This window comes from Dromaius novaehollandiae, chromosome 3 (assembly GCF_036370855.1).
Source record: "Dromaius novaehollandiae isolate bDroNov1 chromosome 3, bDroNov1.hap1, whole genome shotgun sequence".
Classification (NCBI taxonomy): Eukaryota; Metazoa; Chordata; class Aves; order Casuariiformes; family Dromaiidae; genus Dromaius; species Dromaius novaehollandiae.
The window spans coordinates 114,925,013-114,949,781 of NC_088100.1; the positions used below are offsets into that span (position 1 = coordinate 114,925,013).

A 24,769-nucleotide genomic window follows, 5' to 3' on the forward strand; every position below is an offset into this window, starting at 1 on the left:
TCAGGAGAACATACTCAGTTCGTTCTTTGACTTAAATACTGCTCCAGGCTGGAAATCTACCCAGCACATATTGGATAAAGCAGAGGGGGAATGATGCTGATGCGGGCAGTGGCTGCTCATGCTCGTGATGAAGGTCGCTCATATCCAGAGCGTTTCCAACCGGGTAGGGAGGGTTGGATAATTAAGCTAGTAGAACCTGGTGCTTTGGTGAGAAGACGACTTGGCACGTGGCTGAGGGACCCTTGCAGGCAGCCGGGGCTGACGGGAGCTGCATGGATGAGGCTCAGCTGCTGGGGGAGGCACAAGCTGCCTTTCACCACCCCTCATGCCGAGGCTCTTGCTCCCAATCTCTACATCTTCCAGTGCGTGCTTTCAGCCTTTCCCTGAAGCAGCTCCTCAGGCTTGGAGGAGCGCTTTCTAAATATCTGCTGAACTATCTCATTACTCCCTCCCTAAGCCATCGTCTGCCATGGTACCTAGAATAAATTGGGCATTGATCAAAGGAGGGTCAGGATGACTCTGTATCGTGCTGACCAACGTTTTCCTGTTTCTTTTTGCTCCCTCTGTCTCTACCTGCCTGGTGTCTCCTGTCTTTGAATTGTAAGCTCCTTTTTATTTTTATTTTCTATTTGTTTTCTGATCCACACCTATGCAAGCCACAGTACAGCTGGGTCTCCTGGCTTGCGGCTGGTGCTGTTCAGTACTCTGGCAAATGCAAATAACAAAAAGAAAAGTGGTGACTGAATAGCTGTGAGGTTTCTTCCTTAAATTAAATATCTAACAGCCAAAGACTCTAAATTGAATGTATTCCTCTTTCATCTAAGCATCTGCTACCCATTTTCCCATGTTTTCTGACAGTTCATGGAATAAGCACTGTTGGTGTAGGTGCCTGTTGGTGCCCAGGAAAAGAATACAGCTCGGTATCTTGACTCGAAGTGAAATCTGGCCCCATTTAAGTCACTGAAAATGTTTTTGATTCATTTCTAGCAGGACCACAATCTTTTGTCCCTCTCTGTTTTCCTTGGGTGCCTTTTCTTCCTCTCCAGCTCTGCCGTTTGCCATGCGATGCTCCTGGGTGCTGGTTCTGTCTTGGGCACTGCCAGCCCCGGGTTGGAAGCAGCAGGGACATGGGGAGGGGAGATCAAAATCTCCAAGTCCAGAAGGACCAGCATGGTAGATCTCTGCCTTTTGCCGGCACCTTTTCTCACTCACCTCACTGCCAGCATAACTGGTGCTGAAAAGGGAATGGGAAAGAGCATCAGTGGAACTAGTTGTCAAGAGATTGTCCCCAGGGGCCAGAGAGTCGGAGCTGCTGGGAGCCAGAGGAGTTTGGAGGAAATCGGTGAACATCTGTACGTTCAGCTGCAGCTGGTGATGAGCCATGGCCAAAACCAGCCTCCACCATCCTTCCTCACCCCCAGCACAGCAGTCAGGGAAGCTGGAGTTTCTTTGGCAGCTGCCTTGCAAAGAGGGTTCCTGGCTTCCCATAACCCGCTGCTCGGCAAGGCGGGCTCTTCTCTGCTCTTTGGGGAACTTTCAGTTAATAATATTCAAAATACTCCTGTCTGCTGTTGGCCCTGCCTCTGTTTCTGTATGTGTCTGCCCTTGATTAAGGAAAAACTGGGAATAATAAGAAACTGCAGTTGCCTTCACAGGGGAACACAGAACTGAAAAATTCTTGGTTTTCCTCAGCTAGGCCTGGCATCCAAAGCGATGAGTGATGTGTGTAAGGGAAATAAGCAGACAGACCTTATAGAAATGGACTGCACTTGCCTTTCCTGTGTGTCTTGGTGTGTTTGTCTTTTGGGAAGAAAACGTCGAATGGGAATTACTGGCTCCTACAGCACTGGAACAGTCTTTTTGTCCAGCAGCCCTTTGGTAAACAAAGTTTTAATCTGAGAATAAGACTGGTACAGAAAAGTCAAAGAGCTGCCGGACAAACCTTGTAGATGAGCATTTATGCCCTGAACAAGACAACATGCATTTCAAGTGAAATATTTAATTTCCTTTGATATAGAGATTGCAATTACTTCTCTGATGCTTCTTTGTTAGGAGCATTATTTTAAAATCAATCCTAATGTATTACTTAATCTGATATATGTAATCTTTTTATGCAGGGCTATTGTATTTTCATGAATTTTTCATGCCCTTTTGGGGAGGAAAAGTGCCTGTTGAGTAGGTTGCCTGTTTAAAGACTTCCATGTCTTCACTTTGAGCTGAATGCAACTAAATGATGCTTGATCTGAGACTTACTTTTTTTCACATGCTGTCAATGACATTGTTCCTTGTTGCCATCGCCTCCTTTGCGCTCCAGCTCTGCCCGTAGCACACTCACCTTCTTCCAGTGGTCAGTGCTGTAACATGGGAGCAAGTTCATCTGAGGTGGAAGCTGACACCACTTAATCAGCTGCAAAGTCTCAAAGCTGTGCTGTTTGCATTTCTGCATGTTTGACATGCAGGACAGGCGATCTTGGCCCGATGCTGGCTCTCTTCCTTCTCTCCACGTAGGCTGGCCAGGACTGGTGTCCAGGCTCAGTCTTTACACAGCCAGCATGACATGGAATTTAGTTCTTTGGGTGCTGGCCCAAGATCTAAGCCTTAGTTTTGTTGTTTTTTATTAAAAAAAAAAGCTTTCAAGGAAGTAACAGTTATTGTTCTCATGTGTTCACTTACAAAGGCTAATTGCCAGTGTTTCACTTTGTGAACCAGTCTGTTTTCTAACTAGATACTTCGTAGACTTTGATGGTTTATGCTGTACTGTGCTCAAGCAAGTTTAAAAAATTAGGGGAAACTCTCAGCCAAAACCAGATTTGCGGCAGCAATGAGGTCATTAAAAATAAATGCTGCAGAATAAGTCAGCGTGGGTTCAGGCTGATCTGTTTTGTGAGCCTGACGCAAGACTTGCAGAAGTCACCCCCCGTAATTGTGCTGACTTCAGCAGGCTTTGGCTCAACCTTGGTGTCCTGCCGCACGCTGCGTTTGCAGCAGAGGCAGCAGCACGAGGGTCCCTGGTACCTCCCAAAGAACCAGTGGATGCCTGGCAGCAGTTTCTTCACATTTATTTTTCCACTCCTTTTTGATTTTGCTCCCCATTTAAACTTTTCTCCTCTCCCTGATGCTACAAACAAACACATAAGCGTGGCTGGACTAAGAAAAATGTTGTTCGGTCGCCACCTTTTGGGTCTGTGATTTTTTCCACTACCAAAAAGCACCTCCTATCTTTTGAAAAGTGTGTAATTTGCATAAGTTTAAAGAAACTTGAAAAATGTACTCTCCACAAGCTATGCTGGAGACAGAAGCTGCGTCTCTTTTGCACAGGCTGGAAGTTTTGTATTACAACTCGTTTATTAAAAATCGGTAGGATGCAGTGAAATGTAGCTTATATACCTACATATGGGTGCCAGGACATGGATTTACCTTGCCTTCCAGTTTGCATTGCAGACAGTGTAAACCCACCCCTCACCTCATTTGAACACTCATTTAAAAGCTCGCAGAAGGATTTCCCTTAGCTTAGACTGGCGGGCATCTTCAGCATGATGTCTGGCCAGCCTAATGGCTAATCTGGTGAGCACAGCAGGGGATATAGTAACCTGATGTGATCTGAAAAATTGGTGAGAACGTACAGGAAGCAAAGACTGTGAGTGTGTGCCACATGTTGAGGCAGCTGCTGTAATGACCTCATTTTGCTTTGGAGTGTGTGCTTTTTTGTTTTTCTCTTCTCTCCATCCCCATTGCTCACCCTCGTTGGGGAGAACTTGGCTGCCAAAACAGCAGGAGATTGCAGGGATCCCAAGCAGGCATACAATGCCCTGTGCTCTGTGGCTGTAGATTATGTCAAATATAGAGAATGCACTCAATTTATAGGGATGATGATGCACAGATTAGTGTTCTTGAAAGGCATTACTCTGTATTTGGGAAGGGAGGATGATGGCATGACCCACTGCAGATTAATATGATTAGCAGATCAAAAAATCCAGGCTGGAGTTGGGTGCCCACTGTCCTTTGCATTTCAGTGGGATTTGGCCACGTCGCGGGCCGCTTCTGCACATTCTTGCTGTAGCGCGCAATGTTTGTGAGCCATTTCCCTTTCTTTATCGCTGGTCGTATTGTTCCTTGTTCGTATTGTGTCAGCAGCTGGTGCTCCCAGTGCAGGATCATGGTCCCTATTGCACCAGCCAGAATTGCAGAGCTGGGATTTTGCTTACATTTATGATCCTTTGGACCATTTTGCAGTGTAAGAGTTTCATAAAGTGTAAGTTGCATTTATTCATGCTTTATAAGGCGTGACAGAGGAGCACAGAAAGATGTTCTTTGATACGTTGAAATACATTAAGCTCCTGTTGAAAGATGCATCGATTCTTCAAGATGGTGTCAGAATCATCCATTATGGTAAAACTCCTCTTTCTCTTCTTGAAAAAAATATACTTGAATTATTTTTCAGCAGGCAAAGTTTGCTTGACAGAGATTTTCACAGAAATTATTGGCTTTTTGTAGTAGGCTAGGATTAAATTCTGGGAAATTGGAAACAGTTTTTTTGACTTCAGGAGTTTTAAACTTGTCCCTGGAAAATTAAAATGAGAACAAAAACCCAGAGACTATTTTTACTGCTATTTTTCCTCCAGAAAAATTTCTCTAACCTACTCCCATCACCTGAGCTTCAACAGTAAACCTCAAAGGCAAGCAAAGCAGAATGATCTGTTGGTGCTGTAGTAATAACTCTATGCTTCATAAATATAGGAGCTTACGTCTGGAGGGCAAGACATGTTCATCAGTGTAGTGCAGAGAAACACACAGTTAGGTCCGTGCCATGGAAACATGAACGACAAGGGCAAACTCACAGACTGAAAGTAATTCTTTCTCCTTTCCTGGTCCTCTCCTGACCTCAGATAACAGGAGAATACCCCAGACGAGCATAGTTATGACAAACCAAAATCATAAGCCAGGAACTGTGGCAGAGCAAAAGTGGCTGGAAAGCATATACTGCTTCTTGCCCTCCTCAGGACTTTCTTGTGGTATGAGAAGCAAGGAAAAAGACAGAAGGAACTGATTTCTTTTTTTAATAGTTTGTGTTTATAATGGAGCCTAGTAGAGAATTTCCAGAAGAGATGGCACATCCCTCAGTTAGCATACTCCGTGTCACTTCTTCAGCAGGATACGTCGATAGAGCGATCAGCTGCCTTCAGTGGGACATCTCTGGCTGAGTGGAGGCAATGTGAAGGCTTTCAAAATCATGTGAGCATGGAGTGGACAGTCCAAAACCCGGCAGAGAGAAGGGGCATCCCAAAGCCACTGTTTTACTTTTGTGGGTGCAGACTGACAGGATATGGAGACTGAATCTCCAGGTCCCCCTTTCCTGGGAAACGGAGCCTTTACGAGGAAGGGCTTCTAGTAAAATTTAGGGTGGGTATGCGCAGGGATACAGGAGAAGGACATGTACCACGTTTTTGAATGTCAGTAGCCTATTTTCTGCAAAAAGGGTTAATGATTTTCTTACCACCACCTTGTATCACAGGACAGTGATTAACGTGTTTCCTCTCCTGCACCAAAGATGGCTCTGGCCACTGTTGCGCAGGAGATCTTGGCATTTCTGAGGCAGGCAGGTGTGATCTGTAACTCTTTAGGAGCCCTAGGAAAAACAGCTAGCCCTATGAGAAACCCTGGCAGTTCATGTCTGTAACCCCAAAGGGAAAACAGGTTTGAAATAGGTCCCTGCTGTCTTCCCTGCAGAGAAGATGGCATTCAGGAGGGGCGGCCTCGCGTATGGGCTTGACCCTCACCTCAGGGAGTATCGGGTGTCTTGGCAGGGTTTCGGCAGGACTGTTTTGGAGCTTATCTAATGTTTAAGGAGTTATGAGTGTAGTTTTCTTTTGTGTCTGTGCCTCAGTCTGTAAAACTGGCAGTTCTGTCATTTAATAACTATATTACTGTAAGCGAAAGCTGAAGAACAGTAGGTCTTTAATTTTATCTTCTAATGATGACTTCCTGTTGAAAGGGGTTTCAGGCCAGTTCACAAAACACAAGTTACTCCCTTTTTATGCTACATAAAACTGGGAATACAAACCTCTCTTGCAGAGCCATAGACCTTCATCACAACATGCGGGGATCACCAGCACATGGTAATGCTGCAGCTCCACAGCTGCGTCTGTCGGGTTGGGAGTTAGTAAAGCAGAGCATCAGTATGGAAGAGGCATCTTCCAGTAGCAGGCAAGAAGGACACTAACTCAGGCTTACTGAACACTGGGGACTTCAAGGATCATCTCTGTGCTCATCTGGAAAAACATTTAGGCAAAGAAAGTTGAGTGAGCCTGAAACATGAGTTCAGTAGAACAAAATATGAATGGTTTCGTGTTGAAGGACTCTCCAAAAACTTGGGTCAGTGGTGGCATGATATGACCAGAGAGGAAGGAAGCCTCTGAGACAAGCTGAGATCCAGACCAGCAGCCCCAGCCTGTCCCAGACGAGGCTGTCTAGCCACCCGCATGGGATCAGTCCAGCTTATACTGCGACAGAAGCAATTGGAGTTGAAACTGGAAAAACAGAGACTGGAGGCAGGAAAGCAGAAGTTGTAGGTAGAGAAAGTGGCTGCCAGCAGAGTGGCTGAGGCCATTTTAAGATCGGCTGTTTGGAAGTGAAGGAGCAGGAGAAAGAAGCCAAGAAGCTTAAGTGGGAAAGGAAACAAGAACTTCTTTGGGTGCGGCACAGCAACTAACTACCCTGCCAGCTGCATGCTCTGGCTTGCAGAAGTGATGCCTTCGCTGCAAAGATGGCTCCTCTACCTAAAAGCATCTCCCATTTTTTGAAAAGTGTGTAATTTGCATAAGTTTAGAGAAACTTGAAAAATGCACTCTCCGAAAGCTGTACTGGAGAAGGAAGCTGTGTCTCTTTTGCACAGGCTGGAAGTTTGGATTACAACTCATTTATTTTAAAAAAAAAGGATTATTATGAAAGTTTCTCATAACTGGGGAAAATACCATGAGAAATGCCAGTTTTCCCAAAGTGAAGAAGTTACGAATGGTGTACAAGTATCTAAACACTGCTATATAAAGAAAAACCAAGGGAAAGGGGTCACCAATACCTACTTGTTTAGCATGTTCTGCAGCATATGTGACAAGCCAGAAAGGGTCTAGGTTGGGTCAGGACACCGATGGTCTTGAGAAGGGCTTGTTCTTCAGCAAAGCAGCCACTGGGGCTTACTTTATGGGATGTTTACTTGCTAAGCTAAACCATGGTTAGGCAAAGCTCAAGCAGGCCTGGTCTCAGCCTCAGGAGCTGGAGCTGGTAGGTAAATGGGATCCACAGTATGGAGAAAGGCTGTGAGGACATAAGTCCCACAGGTCCTGTTCCTCATCACTCAAACGCAGTAGCAAAGCCTTGTTCTCCACCAGTTGATTCCTTGAAGTGTCACCAGTTGCTTAGTCTTTGCAGCCTGAGTGACCCTTGCTAGTTTAATCATTTCCAGGCTCTGGTGTACAGCCCCTGCTGAACCTCAGGGGTTTTGCAGCTCTCACTTTGGGTTTCTCTTTAGGAGCTGAGGAAAAGCCCTGTATGAGCAGCAAAGTGTGGTGAGGCTAGAGGATGTCAGACCCGTGTGGCCCTGATCTGGTTTCGGGCATTGTCACTGATTTCCCACATGGCAGTGCCACCCTGTACCTCTGTTTCGCCTTCCCATCTTTGCCCGCTTGGGCATGTTCTTCCAGGTGGCTGCTTAGCTCCAAATTTGCTTTGGGGCCTGCTGCTGCCAGCATAATGCCCTGGCTTTGCTCCTGTAAACCCATTTAGGAGCCATTTCTACCTGCCAGTTACGAGTGTTGCGCTGAAGTGGATGTGCTTCAATACCAAAACACAGGGAAGATTGAGAGTGCCACTTAATGTGATGTGGCTTGCAACTCCAGTGAATAACTCAAGCTGAGAGAAGTGGCCAAGATTTGTAGAAAACCGCAATTTTATAATCCCCTCTACAGCATTTTGATTGACTTTATTTCCATCTAAATTAAGATAACCTTAAAAAGTAGAGGAAAATAATGATCTTTCTGCTATTTGTCTTTCGTCTTTACTGATATGAATGTGAAGGGAAACTGTATGACTCTTTTATTGGGTGAGTTATCAGACTCCTTAAGATTGCTTCCACAGACTAACCCATTTTATAATTGGAGTTATGTGAATTCTCACATAACAAATAGGTAATTCATTTCTTGCTTATCACTAACATTTCTCTTTCAGTATTTTTTTGCTTCCTTGCTGGAATAAAAGGTCATGTTTTGGAGATGTTCCTGTTTGCCTTTTTCTTGCCTGACTGCCTGCATTAGCATTTCTGCAGTAACGTACATCAGGCAAGGAATTATCATAAACCATAATAAAATATTTAAAGATAGAAAAAACAGCTCCAAAAGTTCCTTAAAAAAACCTCCATGGTACTGAATATTTTTCAGTGATCCCAAGAGCAGACCATGATCCCACAAAGACTTATGCGGGTGCTTAGTTGGCTTTGCTTACATAATCTTTGCGAGATTAGCAATGTGTGGCTTTGTTTGATACTCCATGCTCAGGCAAAACTCTCGCTGAGGTCCAATTCCCGTAGAGGGACTCATCCCACTGTGATATCTTTACAGTATTTAGAAATTAATAACAGGTGATGCTGCGGCTGCGAGATCAGCATGTGGCACTTGCATTGGTGGTGCACACACTGCTCACGCTGCTGGCTGGTCTAGAAAATCCTGCGAACGCCACAGCTGTGGACCCTCCTTTGATGCAGACAGGCAAGGAATTTGAAACTCAGTTTCCATTACAAAACAGTTGTGTTTCTTGCCTTTTTCCATGTTTTGAAAATGTTACCCCCCCCCCCCAGCTGGGCTGACACTTGTCTCTGACTTTCCCTGGTGACCCACACTGTTGGCGTGGTCCTCAGTTCTGTCCTCCTCTCCACGGCAGCCATCCCAGAGCGTAGTCTGAAGTCCACAGCTGGCCTTGCTGTGTCTCCTAATGACAGAATTTGTGATTTTGTTTACACTTCATCAGTTACGTAGAAGAAAAGCTCCTAAACAATGAATTTCAATCAAGACGGTAATTACATCATATCGGACATATTTATATCAGAATAGTGCAGGATTTAAATAAGGATTCTAGAACAAAGTCCCATCCAAAAATCCCATTTCCAGGTATAAAGCATAATCCTTGCAGCTGAGTATTCATTTTAATTAGGTACTCATCTAAAACAGTGGTCCAATTAATGAGTGTTGCAGCAGCCCCAGCAATCTTCTAAATATGACAGTAAACGTGCACCTTATAAATACAGGCAAGAATTACAATTCCCATCATCAGAGTGAAAATGAAAGAGGTGGAATTAAGCAACTCAGTCAGAGATCCAGACACCTTTCCATCATACACTAGAAGGTTTCTAGGAATTGAATTGCACTTAGTTGTGCAAAATCTACACTTATCTCCCGGGCCATTGCTGAATGCCTGGAAGATGGACAGGATTTATGTCAGCCCGCAGGGACCCAGCATTGGGCAGGTTTTGTACCTCCCTGACCCCTTGCAGTGATAGATAGGCTTGTCCTTCACTCTGCGGCAGCCAGGTGGTGAGGGGAGTGCATCTCCCTGTGGGTGCTGCTAAAAAGAGGGCTCTTCCCCTCTTAACCGCTTTTTTTTTTTCTGAAAAAAATTGTCCTTCTGCTCCTGAAGCGTAAGTGTTAATGGTCAGACACTGTAGGAGTGGGTGAGAGAGGGAGACAAGCCCCAGTGAGTTGCTCTGAACAAGTCCACTCATCAGTTCGCCCCCCTCTGCTTTAGCAATTTCCTGATTTTTCCTTTTTTTCCTTGTTCCTGGTCCATACAGGCTATTTAGTGTCAGGCATCAGTATCAGTACTGGTCAGTGCGCCAGAGATTTCTTTTCTGATGGAAGGTTTATCAAGCACTCAAGCCTGTTAAAACATCTGGGTTTCCCTACATTTTCGTTTTGGCCTCGCTGGGACTCTGGTCGGCATGCCCTCCTTGCGACAAAATATTTGCTGCCCAAGAGAGCAGCGGGAGAGAGACAGGGTGGGACAGAACCACGGAGTTGCCTGTAAGCCTGCAAGGTTTTGTGGGGCAGAGCATGGCGCGTGCCCGTAGATGAGCGTTTGACTCTATGAGGGGAAATGCAAAATGCCCACATTCCCGTGCTCCACACCATTTTTGGATAAAAGACATTTCTGCATGCTCACCTATATTTGGCATGTATGTGAGGCTGGATGGTAGAGTCCCAGGACACAGATGAGTTGGGGAAAAGATAAATCCTGGGAGGAGCTTGGCTGGGGCCTTGCAAGGCCACACCGTTTAGCACATTCTTTGGCATGGTTTTTGCCTATGCCAACGCAGATTTTCCCAAACATGAGTCAAGGTGCAGGACAGGGATCCTTCCCTCTGGACAACATGGACAAGGCTACCCTGTTTTGGGGAGGGAGAAAGCTTAGCTGCGTGGACACAAACCAAGCTGTACCATTTTCCCATAGGGACAGAGAACGGGACTTGGCATATTCTTTTTACTAACACGGAAATGGCCTTCTGGATTAAATGTTTATTCCTTGAAACTGAAGATTTGATTCATTAGGTGTCCTTTCAAGTCCTGTGTTTCTCCTTGGTTTTCAGTCATTTGGAAGTGGTTCTCTTACAGAGTTCAGAAGAATTATCAGTGGGATCCTAGACAGCATGGCAGGGCTCTTTAGTCTTTTTCAAACTGCTAGTGTTTCAAATATTGCTCCTCCAGAGTCCAGATTTTCAGAGAATGCAATCATGAAAAAAACTTGCACTTTGCAACAGAGGAAAAAAAGAAATAAGGCAAAAATACTGTGTTTTTCAGCAGCATCCAGAGAATTTAAAAATAAAAGAGTCATCTGTATAATGATAATAAAATTCTGGCAGCCTCTGATAGTTTGCGAGAACTTTTGGATAAATACTTCATGATCGTTCTACTAAATCCCAGACAGATTCTTCTTGCAAGAGAGTTTGGGAAAAAAAGCATATGCCAAAACAAAGCCAAGATGAATTGGAACACTGCAGTTCAGTATCTTTTCCTGACACTCTCCAGACTCAACATTTTCTCTTTTCTTTTGCAGGCCATGTATATGTTTTATGCTTTGGCAATCGTCTGTGATGATTTCTTTGTCCCTTCATTGGAAAAGATTTGCGAAGTAAGTATTAGAAAATTTTACTTGAGCTTGAGTTTTGCTTTAGCAGCAGTTCTCCTTGAGAGCCTCAAAATGTGAAGATTGTGTGTTTACCATTATCTTACAGTTTTACCCCTGTTTTTTATTTAGTTGTTCAACACTGTGTGTGTGAGTTGGCTCAGCTTCATGGTTTTCACTTGCAGGAGATGGGCTGTGTGTCTCCTGACAGGTAAACTTGGCTGATGCTCCCTCTTAAAGCTAGTGATCTCCTCTTAAATAACAATTGCTGTGTATGCATCATACCACCTTTTAAAAACTGGAGACAATTTATAACATAGTAAAAAATGTATCCTCTAGAGCAGTGATTGCCAAACTCAACCTCACCCCCATGCTGCAGGCTCTCATAGCATTGCTTGCTGCAATGTGTGTTTCCAAGTAAGAAGCCCAACAGGGCTTAGTGGCTTGTCCTGTGCTCTGCCCCTCACTACCAATGTGGACGTTCCTCTTGGACCGAGAAATGGCACCCTTGAGAAAAGATCCAACTGTAAGATACTGGAAAAAAGATGTTAAGTTGTTCGTTGCCCACATAAGGAACAGTGATTTGGTTCATTTATGGCTTCAAGCGAATCACTCAGTTCTCTTGTGACTTTCAAGACAATAACATTTTATTTCTTGACTTTTGCGTGGGGCATTTCTGAGTTTCATATAGCATTAACGTAAAACTTAGAAACCTCCCAAGGTTCTTATGTCAGACTGGGAAAGAAAAAATGCACAAGAGAGCTTAAATGTGTCAGTAAAACCTTCAGGGGAACAGAGAGATGCTGAGCTTTCAGAGCAGGGCTGATGAGTGGCCAGCTATGCATCCTGCCTCTGCACACATTCCCAGCCCCGTAGCACCCTGGAGCAGAGCCTCCCTCCACCTCCGTCCTGCTCCCGCTCTGCTTGGTGCAGGCCTGCACACTGTCTGTGCCGTCACACCGGAGGCTACAGACTCCCATGTGCATGGTGGAGCCGTTCAGCCCCCAAGAGGGAACCACATTTAGCCAAAACAGGACTGTTTTGAGCTGACCAGAGCTGGGTTTGCCTGCTTTGACTTTGATTGAGAGTGAAGTCTTGGTTGTATTCAGGACTCCACAGCTGTGCAGCTCTCTTGGTGCCCTGGCAGCCCCCAGACTCCCATCCCTCCACCAGTGTGCTACATCCAGCAGGCCAAGAATTGCACTTACTCCGTGGGTTTAATCACTCAGCCATCCCTCCCTCACTCCTCCAAAGCCACTTGTCCTACTTGCCGTTTGTCTTTTCAGTTATGAGCTTCTGGGAAGCGGGACCTTTAACTTTCCCTGGGAGGTGCCAATGCAAGAGTTCACAAGTCAGCTGGTCCCTAGGTTACTCCTACAATACACATGTGTAGAGATGCCATTGCCTAGTGTATGTGTCTCCTTGCAGACATCTGTTCAAAACACCAGGACTTACTCTGAGCTGATATGAATTAAAACTTCTGGTGATTTACTCCAGTGGAAACTGTGGATTTCATACTATGTCTACAAAAAGACTACTTCTAGTATAAATTGTAAAGCAGCAGAGACAACTAGGTCAGCTGTAAAGAAGTTCTTGAACACTTCCAGCAATTGCAAGGGACTCTGTCCCTCTTTTGCTAAGGCTGGCATGCTGAAATTTTAGAAGATGAGTACATTTTAGCCTGAGTCAGTTCAGAGAGTGACAGGGTGGACACTGTGCTTCAAGTGTCTTCATGTCCTCCCTAATGCCAAACTCAGGCAATGAAATCTGTGCTGCATGTGGAAAATATGGATTGGTCTTGCTACTTAGACATTTCTGTCAGCTGGAGGAGACACCTCCCTGGTAATAAACGTTGCTCATCATGGAAACAGAGCTGTGCCTGGGCCAGGGAGGAGGTGTGGGAGGTGGCATGTGAAATCATTTATTCTGACAGCTCTGATGGATGCTGACTCTAAACTAACCTGATATTTGTGGCTCAACAACCTACTATGAAGGCATGTTTTGCACTGGGAAAAAAAAAAAAGTCCTCAGGAAGTCCCACTATTTTGGTGTGCATAAATATTCAGGTAATTGAAGGGCGACAAACCATGGCAGGAACTAACAGTGTGGCTCAAATAGGCTTAACAGGGACCAGATAAATGCACTTTAAGGATACTGCATGAGTTAATAATAATACATTTTAACAGGCTTCTCCTGAAGTACGAGGGGACAACCAAAGCTTTATAATGTAACGTGAGTGGTTGGGAACTTCTGTCCTGCAGAGTTCCTGAGTTCCTTAGGGCTGAATCTGAGTATAGCCTGTGTGCGATTGAGGGGCATGGTTCCTACTGTTGCCAGGAAGGGAGAGACTGATGAGAAAATGGGAGTGCGGGACGTCGCAGATGTAGACATACTGAGTTATCCAGCCTCCCCTCTCCAGAGCAAAGCAGCCCTGCAAATCTGGGCAACTCGGGTGTAGAAGTCCTGCTCAGATCACTGTAGACTAATGCAACCTGAGCTGAGGAAGTAGTGTCCAGGGCAGGCTTGTACTTTGGGGTGCAGGCAATATGCTTGAGGGCATGGAGAGGCTGGAGGAATGGGCCATCAGAAGCCTCTTGAAATTCAACAAGGACAAATAGAGAGTCCTGTAGCTGGCATGGATAACTTGCTGCAATGCCACGGGCTGGGCCCAAACAGGCCGGCTAGCAGCTCTATGGAAAAGGCCCTGGGGTCTGCTGGGCCAAGCTGAGCATGAGCCAGCAGTGAGCCATGGCAGCAGAGAGGGCTTGCAGCATTCGGGGCTGTGCAAACAGAAGCAGAGCCAGGAGATCGAGGGAAGTGATTATTTCCCTCCGCTCAGCAGTCATTGGACCCCATTTAGAATACAACATCCAGCTCTGAACAGAGGCTGAGGGAGGAAGTTATCGAGAAGATGGAGCCAGGCTCTTCACGATGGTATGTGGAGGGAGGCTAGGAGACAATGGGCCCAAATTCAAACAGGGGTGGTCCAACTGGATATAAGGAGGAAAAATATATCACTGTCAGGATAATTAGGCACAAGGGACCCAGAGAGGCTATGCAGGCTCTATCCTTGGAGATTTTCAAGATGTGCCAGGACAAAGCCTTGAGCAACCTGGAGTAATTCCATAGCTGACCCTGCTTTGAGCAGGAGGTTGGACTAGAGACCTCCGAAGTCCCTTCCAACCTGAATTATCCTAGATTCTACAGTCCCCTGTCACAGCCAGCTAACCCAGCAAGGACACAGCTTGCCCCCTCCTTGGTATCCTTTCTATCCTATACCTGAGCTGTTGGTCAACTGAATGAGTAGTAAGTGACCTTATTTAGTCCAAACTGTGACATGTGCTCCCTCCCAGCCCCTTCTTTCCTTTCTGCACTGCCTCATTTCCCTCTGCTATGAACACCAAGCTTTCAGTTTCATTCGATTCCCTGTAAAGCGAGAAGCCCTGTGGGAGAAGAAGAGATTTGGTAATGCTGGGAGCATAGGCCAGCAGAAAAAGCAAGGCTTGAAAGCAGTCAGATGAAAGGAAAAGAGATGGAGGGAGGGGAATGGCACTGGTTTTCCGCTTAAGGGGGAGAGCACGGCACTACAGCTGCAGCAAAATTTAAAAACTGCTTTCATCCAGAAATATATGTGGCCTCCATCTCCCCATAGGCCTCAGGCTTTTCATCTCTTATAGCATCTTTCCAGCACCCTCTCTGCCTTCCCTGCAAAACACCCCCATCTACAGGGGACTCTGAATTACCCACGTGCAAACTCAGATTGGAAAATTTTATCTCCTCCCCCTTAGACCTCTGTAAGCAGAGACCTGTTTGCACAGTTCCTCTTAGCACTATTGGTAGCAAGGTCCGGTGTCCTTAAAAACGTGGCCTTTGCTTTCCTTCACAGATCAGGGTCTTGTTGCAGGGAGTTACTGCGAGGAGCTCTCAACCCACTTGTGGCTTCAGAAAGCTGCGTGTGCACCACATGGAAAATTTGCAGCCTGGGCAGCTGCTGCTTTGAGTCTCCTCTCAACTCCTGGGGCTGCCTTCTCCTCCTGGCACGGATCTCCTCCTCTTCTCTTGGGCTTATGCCACTTGCTTAGATATCTCCTTCACTGAGGCAAAAAAAGAAGGTTCCCTCCTTGTGCATGTTTTAGTTTCAGCCTCTAATCACAGAAGGTGGGATGGGAAATTGCAGTATCTGCAGGAGAGGAGAAACCTTGATAGCTTACTTTGCAGCTCGTGAGCCCAGAAAGGATGTCCACAGTGAACAACAATGACCTTGGACAAGCTACAGCACTTCTCTGTGCCTCCATTTCCTGCACTGTTCAATAGATATGTTGAGTTTTGACTGGTTTTGCAAATCATGATAGGAAACACCGTGTGTAGTGTTAACTCCTAACTTTATTGGTGGCAAACCTAGTCATCATACGTTAGAGGCTCAGAGACTGGAAAACTCCCTCTCCTCTCATCCGCGTTAGCAGTCTGTAGGTGCAGGATCTGTGTGTCTCTCCATCTGCCCCCAAAAGTCTGTCAGCCTAAACACCAGTCGGTTTTACAGGTACAAGTGTCAGAAGTGCTGGCACCATTTGTTCTCCTGACAAATTCTCAGATTTGTTTGGTTTTGTATAGACATCTGCTATATAAAAAGCAGACTTCCTCCCTGCTTGTTTTTAATGCAATATTTGCAAGCCCCTGTTTCTAGAAGGCTGCTTTCAGTTGACGAGGTCTTTCCTTTTTTGGTTTTTCTTTTAGCTACTTGTTATCTTTCCAGTGGCTGAACACATATTAACTGTTCCTGTGCTTTAACAGCTCTGAACCTTATTTATCCAACACCACCAATAAAATGAGACTAATAAGTTTTATTCAATTGTATGTGCAAGAGAAAACACACCAATAAAATACTATCTCTGGCATACTTGGAATAAGAAGTTACTGCCCATGTCCAAAAGAGAGATACTGTGTCTTTAGAGGTTACTGAAATGGGCCACATAAATGAGTCAGAATTTCATTGTTCTGTAGCTCCTACTTGATTCTCTTTCAGAAAAGGCTTTTCTCATTCCATAGGTGACCTTTGGGGGCATTCATATCCTTTTATTTATGTATTGTAAGCCTAATTACGCAGTTGCTGAATTACGTAATAGCAAAAGAAATGCACGTTCCTGTTTCCTGCTCCATCTGCTTCTCCTTTTATCAGCTCGGAGTGGCTTGTCTTCAAAACATCTAGCTTTTTGTGGCTTGTCATCAATGTTAACATTCAAGAATGCATGGGAAAAGGCTCGGGTGACTTCGCAAAAGCCTCCACAGCCTTTGGTAGTCGCCCCCTTGCCTGTTTTTCTCAGAAAGGGAAAATTTTATCACTCTTCCAGATGACAGCAGATGCTGCCACCATTACTCTCACTGAATAATACGCTCCACCGCAAAAAGACCCAGTGAAATCAGTGGGCCGACTTGAAAAGCCGGGGCTCTTCTCAAGGGAGAAGAAGGCCAGCATCCTGCATTATCCAAATGATGAGACCCAAGATGTTTTCAAGGGGGTTCTCCTTTTTGTTTAATTCACAAAAAATGTTAATGAGAGGGCGAGAGGCCTCCTGGTCAGGAGCCCCACCTGTGTGGCCAGAGTGACTGTGGCAGCACACGTGATGCATTTAGCGGGCAAACCACTCCGAAATGGTAACGACTTGCCACTGACCTGAGCTCTACCCTCAGTGATCCCACTGCCGTCTGCTGTCACATCCAGCACAAAAGAGTGTAAACCCCTGTCCAAGGGCATTTTTGGTCTTGGAGATCAACCAGTAGTTATTCTACAGTTGCTCACTGTTTGGATGCACAAAGTCTAAAATAAATGCCCTTTTTCTGGCTTATCTCAATCTGCTTTGGAAAGTGGTTGTTGAGTTAAACCAGAAAGGCATTTATGTTCCCAAATACATCTGTTGAGATCAGAACTTGTTCCAGAATACTTGTTATGCTAGACATTCAGACATTCATATTCTGTGTTCGTTCGGACTTACTTCCAACCCAAACCCTGTTTTTTTGTTTTTTTTCTAAAAAACTCGTGTTTCTCCAGATACTCTCTGTTATTGATGTTACAAAATGTTTACGTGACCCAACTAATATAACACCTCAGTTGCAAACATTTGCTTACAAATACCAGAGAATAAAATTTTGTCTCCTATTTTGGGTTGTATTTTCTGCTCTATTACATGCATTGCAATAAATTGTCTAGTAATTGTCCTTCAGGGAACCCACTGTGGCTTTAAATTAAACCATCCCCACGGAAAGTCAGCTCAAGTGGTTTCCTTGATTGATGGTCTTTCCTTTGGAAAGATACCATCTAGATACAGAACAAGTATTAAAGGATGACCATTTCTTTGTAGCCATAGAGAGTCTGCAGAAGAAAGCAGCATTTTGGGATGCACCTCTGCTCCTGTCAACTTCTTTCACAATAATTTTAATCTCATGTAGTCATTTTCCATAAAGCTGTATTTAATCAGTCCCCATAGCCTTTTATAGTGGTACAGCAAAAAGCATTCTCAATGGGGGAACATCCTTTCTTTTTTCCTTGTCCCCATAACATCTATAAAGAATTTCTTTATTATATTTGTGTGTTCAGTGGGTAGAGTGAAGGACATTTTAAGCTCTTAAGAGAACTTTATGGGCTCTTCAGTCAAGATGAAGTTGAGGGGTTTTTTTCCCCTGCAATTTTGGAGGAGCAAGTGTACTTTGATAATGAAAAAGTTGCCTTACACAGTTAAGAAGAAGTGTTTTTCTGGCTTGTCAGGTTGTTCGTGCTGTTTCAGACAATCAGTTCTGTTCAGGAAATGTTCCCATCACATCCCACTGTCTTCTTTTTGCTTGTAAAATGGAAGCTGCTTACTCACACACGTGATTCAGCCTGCTTTGTGTAGTAACAGCTCGGCAGTTTATGACCGTATGGCAGGGGGTGGCTTTTTTTTTAGCTACTCATATTAAACTATGGAAGGTGCCAGCAAGGCATGTGGTCTTTAACAGCTTTGTCGTATTTACTGAACAGTGCCTTGTACAGATGGAACAGTGGGAATGCAGGAAACATAAAGGAAGTAATTAACCAAGTAAATCTTTGGAAACAGCATATGTTGAAGAAGTGTGTGTAGAGTAGTAGGTCCTTCTCCTTCCAGGAAACACTGTTTTAAATAAGAACAGTCCCTGGGCACCACTGTTGGAAGGCTGTGGGAGGTAAGTATGTTTGATGACGATCCAAGCAGATGGATGGTAAGGAGAGGTTAAATGTCCAAGGCTGAAATGGTCTTCAAGGCAGGAGGTCAGGGGATGGACAGCGCCTGAGCTCCAGCCCTGACCATTAACAAGCCACAGGAGAGGAGATAAGGTGTATTTTGGGGGTCATGGAGAAGGCAATGCAATCCTGACTGGTAAAATGCCCCACTGTCTTCTGGAGTATTGCTCCTTCTCTCCAGTGTGGAAAAGGGTGTCAAAGCCACAACCTGCCCTCTGTATGAGGAGATGCTAACTTAAGTAGCTGGAGAACAGCAATGGAAATTAACACCCATGATGTCTTTTTTCCCATACTTCTTCTGAAATACATATTGGCAGTTTCCCACTCTTAGCAGACAGTGTAACTTTTCTGGTTGAATTCCTTCAATTCAGTGTTGTCAGTTCAGCCTCAGTGATGTAATCAATGACTCTGATGTGTTTTTCCGCAGCGCTTGCATCTTAGCGAAGATGTGGCTGGGGCAACTTTCATGGCAGCTGGAAGCTCTGCTCCTGAGTTGTTTACATCTGTCATAGGTAACTAAATAACCTGCTGCTGCTTCTTGAAATCCCCTCTTTCCTCTCACTGGTTTTCAGAGTTCAGATGGGATGGCTTAGTGTCTATAGGAACATCTGTTACAACGCCTGACCTCATGGACACACACAGGACTAACTGTGGTGAACCCTCACTAGCTTTCAGGGGCTGTATTTGTACATCTCCAGCCACTGATGAAGAAGTTTTAAAAAAGCACCACTATCCCACAGCAGGGCTGCCTCAGAAGTGGTTCGGTCTGCACCAGCAGATCCAGGACCAGCACCACAGTCAGGTCACCATAACTATCTGTTAATCTTACTTTGCTGTGGCACAGCTGAGCTGCACAGCACTGAGCTCTGCATGTGCAGCCTTCTCCTCCCATCCTATCCACCCTCCAAATGCTACCTGTCACAGGGTCTCTAGGGCTTAGTGTGAAAGTATGCACCTCCAGCCTCTCAGGTTGATACCCAGGCAAACTCTTTGTGTCCTCAAATACATGTTCTCTGCCATCACCTCCACTCTGGTTATTCTTTGAACAGCTCTTCCCTCTGGGAAAGCTGAAGACAGGAGGAGAGGATTTGAGAACCTTTCTCTCAGCAATGAGTTGGACAGAGCATCACTCTACTGAAGTATCGCTCTGCTTACAGGAAGCATGATCAAGTGTTTCGGCAGTATGTAGTCCGGGAAACTCAGGAAAACTTGTGTGCTCCTTCCACAGCCTCAAGCTAACAGGTTGTTGTGTGTATGGGGAGGAAAGAACACCTGGATGTGCCAAGAGCAACCCAACTCTTGGGGCAAGGATTTGGAGAGAGGGTGCTGAGCTCGAGGCCATGCAATTAGAGGCAGTTTTTGTAAAGAAAGACTGTGAAACAGGTCTTTGTCTTATCCTGAATTCATTGAGCCTAGAAACAGCAGAAACTGCTAGTACCCGTGGTGGTATAGTGGATGCTATTTTGGACCCTGCTTTTATTTGGGGAAAGGGACTTCAGTCAGAGAGCTGTTACAGAATGATTCTGTATGCTACCTGGCATAAGGGGAAAGTCTTCCTGCTGTTGTACTTACCCATATTCCTAGGAGGCAGGTTATCATCAGAACAACAAATGCAGGCTTAAGGTGGGCTCTCCTTCTCCACAAGGAAAACTATTCTGAGCTTAGATACTTTCTCTAAAAGATTGTCCGATTTCAGTAACAGCTATCAGATGCAGAGCACAAATTAATTCACCAAAACTGCATACTCTGCAGAGAGGTCTGCTTAGGAAGTCATAGTGCTGGTTCGTTAGCCTCAAAATGTAGGAACTTAAAACAGACTGAGCTGGGGTTGTACTCAAGTTGAGGAGAGTGCAATAGCAGAGTGAAAATAAAATCAGATCCCTTCAGGCAGCCTGGAGATGCTCTCACAGTCAGGTCTTTATCTTGCTGTGATTTGGTCCACTACATACTGAATGTCACGTGGTAGGTGACTAGTTCTGTGTAACATGTTTCTGAGAAAAGGAAAAAATAAAACAAAATCCAGACTACACTGGCCAGATAAACTCAGCTGGAGCCTTAAAGTAAATGGTGAATTTAAGCAGACTGATAGCCAGCAAGAGATGGAGTGTTACTTTTACACTGGCTTCCTAAGGAAAGAGGTTCGTGCAGTACCATGATGTGTCTGTCAGTTCGTCTCCCTCACCATTAAACCCATTGGCCAATTTTAACCAAATTTGACAGAATAGCTCACAAAGGAGCTTGTAACTTAGGCTATTTACCCATTGTGAGGGGCATCATTCAGCGTGGAAGTAACTAGTGGCCAGACAGCCCTGAATCAGCTCCAACTCATGCCTCTACTTGCCTGTAGAAGCCAATAGAGATGGAGGTTTAGGGAATAGTGGAATATTGGTGGTGGGAGGTCTTGGGGGAGATAGGAGCCAAATCTGCAGGAAACTACCAGCTGCTCTCACAGAGCTTATTGCCTTTTACGATGAGCCTTGCTGTAGTGCTGGACTGCAAGCCCAGGAGGTTGGTGACTTAGACATTTCTGAGGTCTTTGGTTTTCATTAGACACTCTATCTAAATCCCCTCAGAAAGCAAGTTCTGCCACCTTTATTCACCCTAGTACTTTTCTCTCCAAATAGCCCTGTTAAGTAGGAGTCAAAGAGGCAGAACTGGTACATGCCGGTCATTAATGGAGTGAGAGGTATGCAATTTTTTTGAGTAAAAATTCTGTTCTTTCCAGTTTACACAGCTTGCCTTGAACTTGTTTTTCAGGTGTTTTTATCACAAAAGGAGACGTGGGTGTTGGAACCATCGTGGGCTCTGCTGTATTTAACATTCTCTGTATTATTGGTGTATGTGGGCTTTTTGCAGGACAGGTAAGAGCATTTAATGATTCCTAATGGTTCTTGCTTCTTCAAATGCCTTGGTTCTACTGTGAAATCAGTTGCCAGGTTTGCAGCCTTGCCACAAACTTCTCTGGCTTTTTTCTTTTTAATGGGGCCTTACACTGTTCCTCTTGCACTTTTGAACTGAAAAACAAAACAGCAAATATCAGCTCAGGCTTTTTAAGCTGTCCAGGGGATATGAGTGGTCAAGGAATAAAAGTTGGTTATTGAACACATCCTCTCTGTAGCTGTTGAAAAATGGATTGTGACCTATGTATCTGGTTCTTTAAGACCAAAGGAGCCAGCAAATGTCTGTGCCTCTGGCTGGTGAAAATGGAATTTGGTGAGGCATGAAAGATGTTTCTGAAAGCATCATGACACTTCTAGAGCATCATGAAAGATGCTTCCTTTGTGCAAGATAGGTTCAGATGCACATGCTGAGCTGACACAATGTTGTTGGTGACTGACATGATGTACAAAATTATATTGGTAAGATTTGGCCTTTGCTTGTACTTTATCTCGTTATTTACATCCACAGACTCACTGAATGGTTTATGTGGAAAGGGATCTCTGGAGGTCTCAGGTCCAAACCCCCCTACCCCACCCCAACTCAAAGCAGGGCCAACTTGAAAGTTAGATCAGGTTGTTCGAGGCCTTGTCCAGTCAAGTTTCGGATGTCTGCAAGGATGTCCCAACTTTTTACCTCACTAGCAATAATACTATCCATTCCTAGTATAATTTCTGACTGCATTGCAGCATGTCAAACTACATATGACAACATGAGTTATTCATCTGAAATTAAATTGTGACATCTCCGCTGCTATCTGACTTGCAGAGATGATTGACTCACTGTAATTAAACATCTGAATCTGCATTCACTTTAGCCTTTGCCAGCGTGCCTAATATTTCTCTGTTCTCATAAATTGTTATTTGACATCTTACTCTGCAGACTTGTTTGCAATGAGGTAAAGCAGGATAACAGAAGCAATACAGGGCAATAGGCTAACTACCTCTGAAAGAAGAATCTAAGAGAAGGGACTTGTATAACTTAGTCAATATGAGAAAGCAAGCAGAGAGCTCAGATTTCCCTGGGAAAGTTTACAATCCAATTTTCATTTGCATTAACCACAAACTTCTTCAAGATGAAGATGAACATTTTTCATGATAGGAGAGGCTTGGGAAAAATCCACAAAAGTACTTTTTAGGCACCTAAACTCCCTTGATTTGCATGGGAAATCAAAGGAAATTCAGGTGCCAAGACACAGTTCTGGAGCTGGCCCATAATGATGGAGCTGCACAGCAGGTGTGTGATGTTGATGCGCTCTCTAGAACAACATGCAGTTGAGAGCTACACATATTCAATATGTTAGTGGTTCTGTTGTAACTCTTACTGTGAAAACCCATTTGATTCAGGCCAGTTAATAACTAACAAAGCTTTCCCAGGGCATGATGCTGTGTTCCTCAGAGGTGTTCTCCTGTAATCCGTAGGACTTTCCTCAGGTTGTTTTTTCAAACAAATGGAAAAGATTAACTGTTTAGCATGATGACAGGAGCTAAGTCTTCCTACTATATGCTCTGCATTATTGATTGCAAGCCCAAAACCTGCTAAAAAAATATGGCCACAAATCACGGCTTTCAATGGAAAACGCTTGATGAAGTTTGGGAATTGATAGAAAATGTCAGTCTTTGTGGGAGACCTATTGAAGGTGGTGGGGGGGTGTTTCTGAAGGACATAACTTACAGTCAGAATGTCTTTATAAATGCCTTCAGCCTTCCACGTGTGATAGAGTTCAGAAGTTCAAAAGCAGGGGGGTTGGTTGCCATAAGTCATCCTAAGTCTAATCCTAAACAGAGAATTAAGATTTGGACTTGCTTGTCCTGATTTTGTTTTCCCGAGTCTGCTAGTGATTTGTGGTGTGGTTTCGTCAAGTCGCTTCACTTCTGTTTGCTGCAGTTCAGCCTGCAGTGTAGTGATGAGAACCAGAACGATTTAAACCGTGGCTCGGAGTCATGCAGATGGGAAAGCTCAGTTTCAGCAGTGCTGATAATAACTCTGCTTTGGTTTGCGCTTTTCAGTTACTCCACTCTCAACCCTTTCCTCCAAAGTCATTCATTTTTACTGGTGTCATTCAGTGCATCTTTTGCTTCATTAACAGGAGTTTGTTCTTACAATTCACAATTTCTCCGTGTATGTATTAAGTGGGAGCTGGATTGCAGTGTCGCTGGGGAGCTGGATCGGAGTTTTGAGCTTTCTTGTAGTGGGTTAGCTGGCTCTGGAGGCAGCTTGTGGGTCCCTCCACTGGCTTGCTGTGCTCCAGCTCAGTTGGAGCAGGGTTTTGCCTTGGAGCTCAGACCTGAGAAGTCAGCGGCTAGTCATCCATTGGCCAGGTCCAGCCCATGAATCTTTGGTTGGGTCATGAAAGTGTCACAGCCTGATTCCCAGTCTGACAGGTTTCACTGTGACTCTGTTAGAAAAACAGTGAACAGCCCATTTTGTGTTTACAAGACAAAAAGTTTTGATTTGGGATTTGTGGCAAGCCATGCTTGGATGATTTTAAAGTATACAAGATAGCATTTATTGCACTAGAAGTATTTAAGCTACAGTTTAATTGTATTAGGAGGAGGTGAGGTGGGATTTCTGTTTTACCAGACTATTTTTAAGCCACCGATTGTCTCAAGTTCTGTCTCAGTGGGAAAGAAAAAAACAATTAAAAATGGATGAAAAAGCATTTTTAAGTACTGTTAAAATAAAACTACTTGAATGTGCTGCATGCACAAGGGAAAAGGTGATTTTTAACAAAATATGTTTGCATCCAAACTTACCTCGTCTGTTAAACAAAGGGGACCTGGTGTCTGTAGTGAATTGGACTGTCTTCTCTTACATGGTATGAACCAGTAGTTTTGTGAGAATTAGTCACTCTGACTTGCAGTGATGCAAGATGGGATGGCTGGGAACTAATGTATTTCTTTCCTTTTCAGCTCACAATTAGTTTCTGAGCTTGTCTTCCCCTTCAGAAGCCCCAGGTGCTGCCAGAGTTCATTCCCATGCTTAGCTAGTGGCTTCTCTCAGCTCAGTGGCTAGCATCTTTCAGCAGCAAACCTACACTGCTTGAGTATTAACGTGCATCACTAAAAGAAAAAAATATAACTGAAATTAAAGTATTCTTTGCTTTATAATAATTAGCACTTACACCCACTCTGGCTTAAGCACCTCAGAAGAAACCATCTGCTTCCTGAGGCAGTTCTGAGAACCAGCTTTCACAAGCACTGTGAAATCCTTATGTGATGGGCATTGTAGCAGAGCAAGATAAGGTTTTCTTTTTGTGAGCTTTCGTTGGCAAAAATTTTAAAAACAGGAATTTCGGAAGTACTCAGTTCTGTTCGAATTTTACGTGCTTCCATGCAGTAGGAGCAGAATCCTCAGGCTGCCTTTTTATGGCAGTTTTGCCTAGATTTTGGTAAACAAATAGGAATTTACCCAAAG

General features: G+C 44.5%; 1 protein-coding gene across 6 annotated transcripts in view; it reads left to right on the forward strand.

Annotated features, from left to right (window-relative positions):
* SLC24A3 (solute carrier family 24 member 3) overlaps positions 1-24,769 on the forward strand; it is a 255,402-nt gene that overhangs the window by 157,341 nt on the left and 73,292 nt on the right. For all 6 annotated transcript variants that reach the window (XM_064509884.1, XM_064509881.1, XM_064509882.1 and 3 more), the window contains exons 4-6: positions 11,095-11,169; positions 18,843-18,927; positions 21,173-21,276. In XM_064509884.1, the coding sequence (XP_064365954.1) occupies positions 11,095-11,169; positions 18,843-18,927; positions 21,173-21,276 (264 nt within the window). The remainder of the gene's footprint in view (positions 1-11,094; positions 11,170-18,842; positions 18,928-21,172; positions 21,277-24,769) is intronic.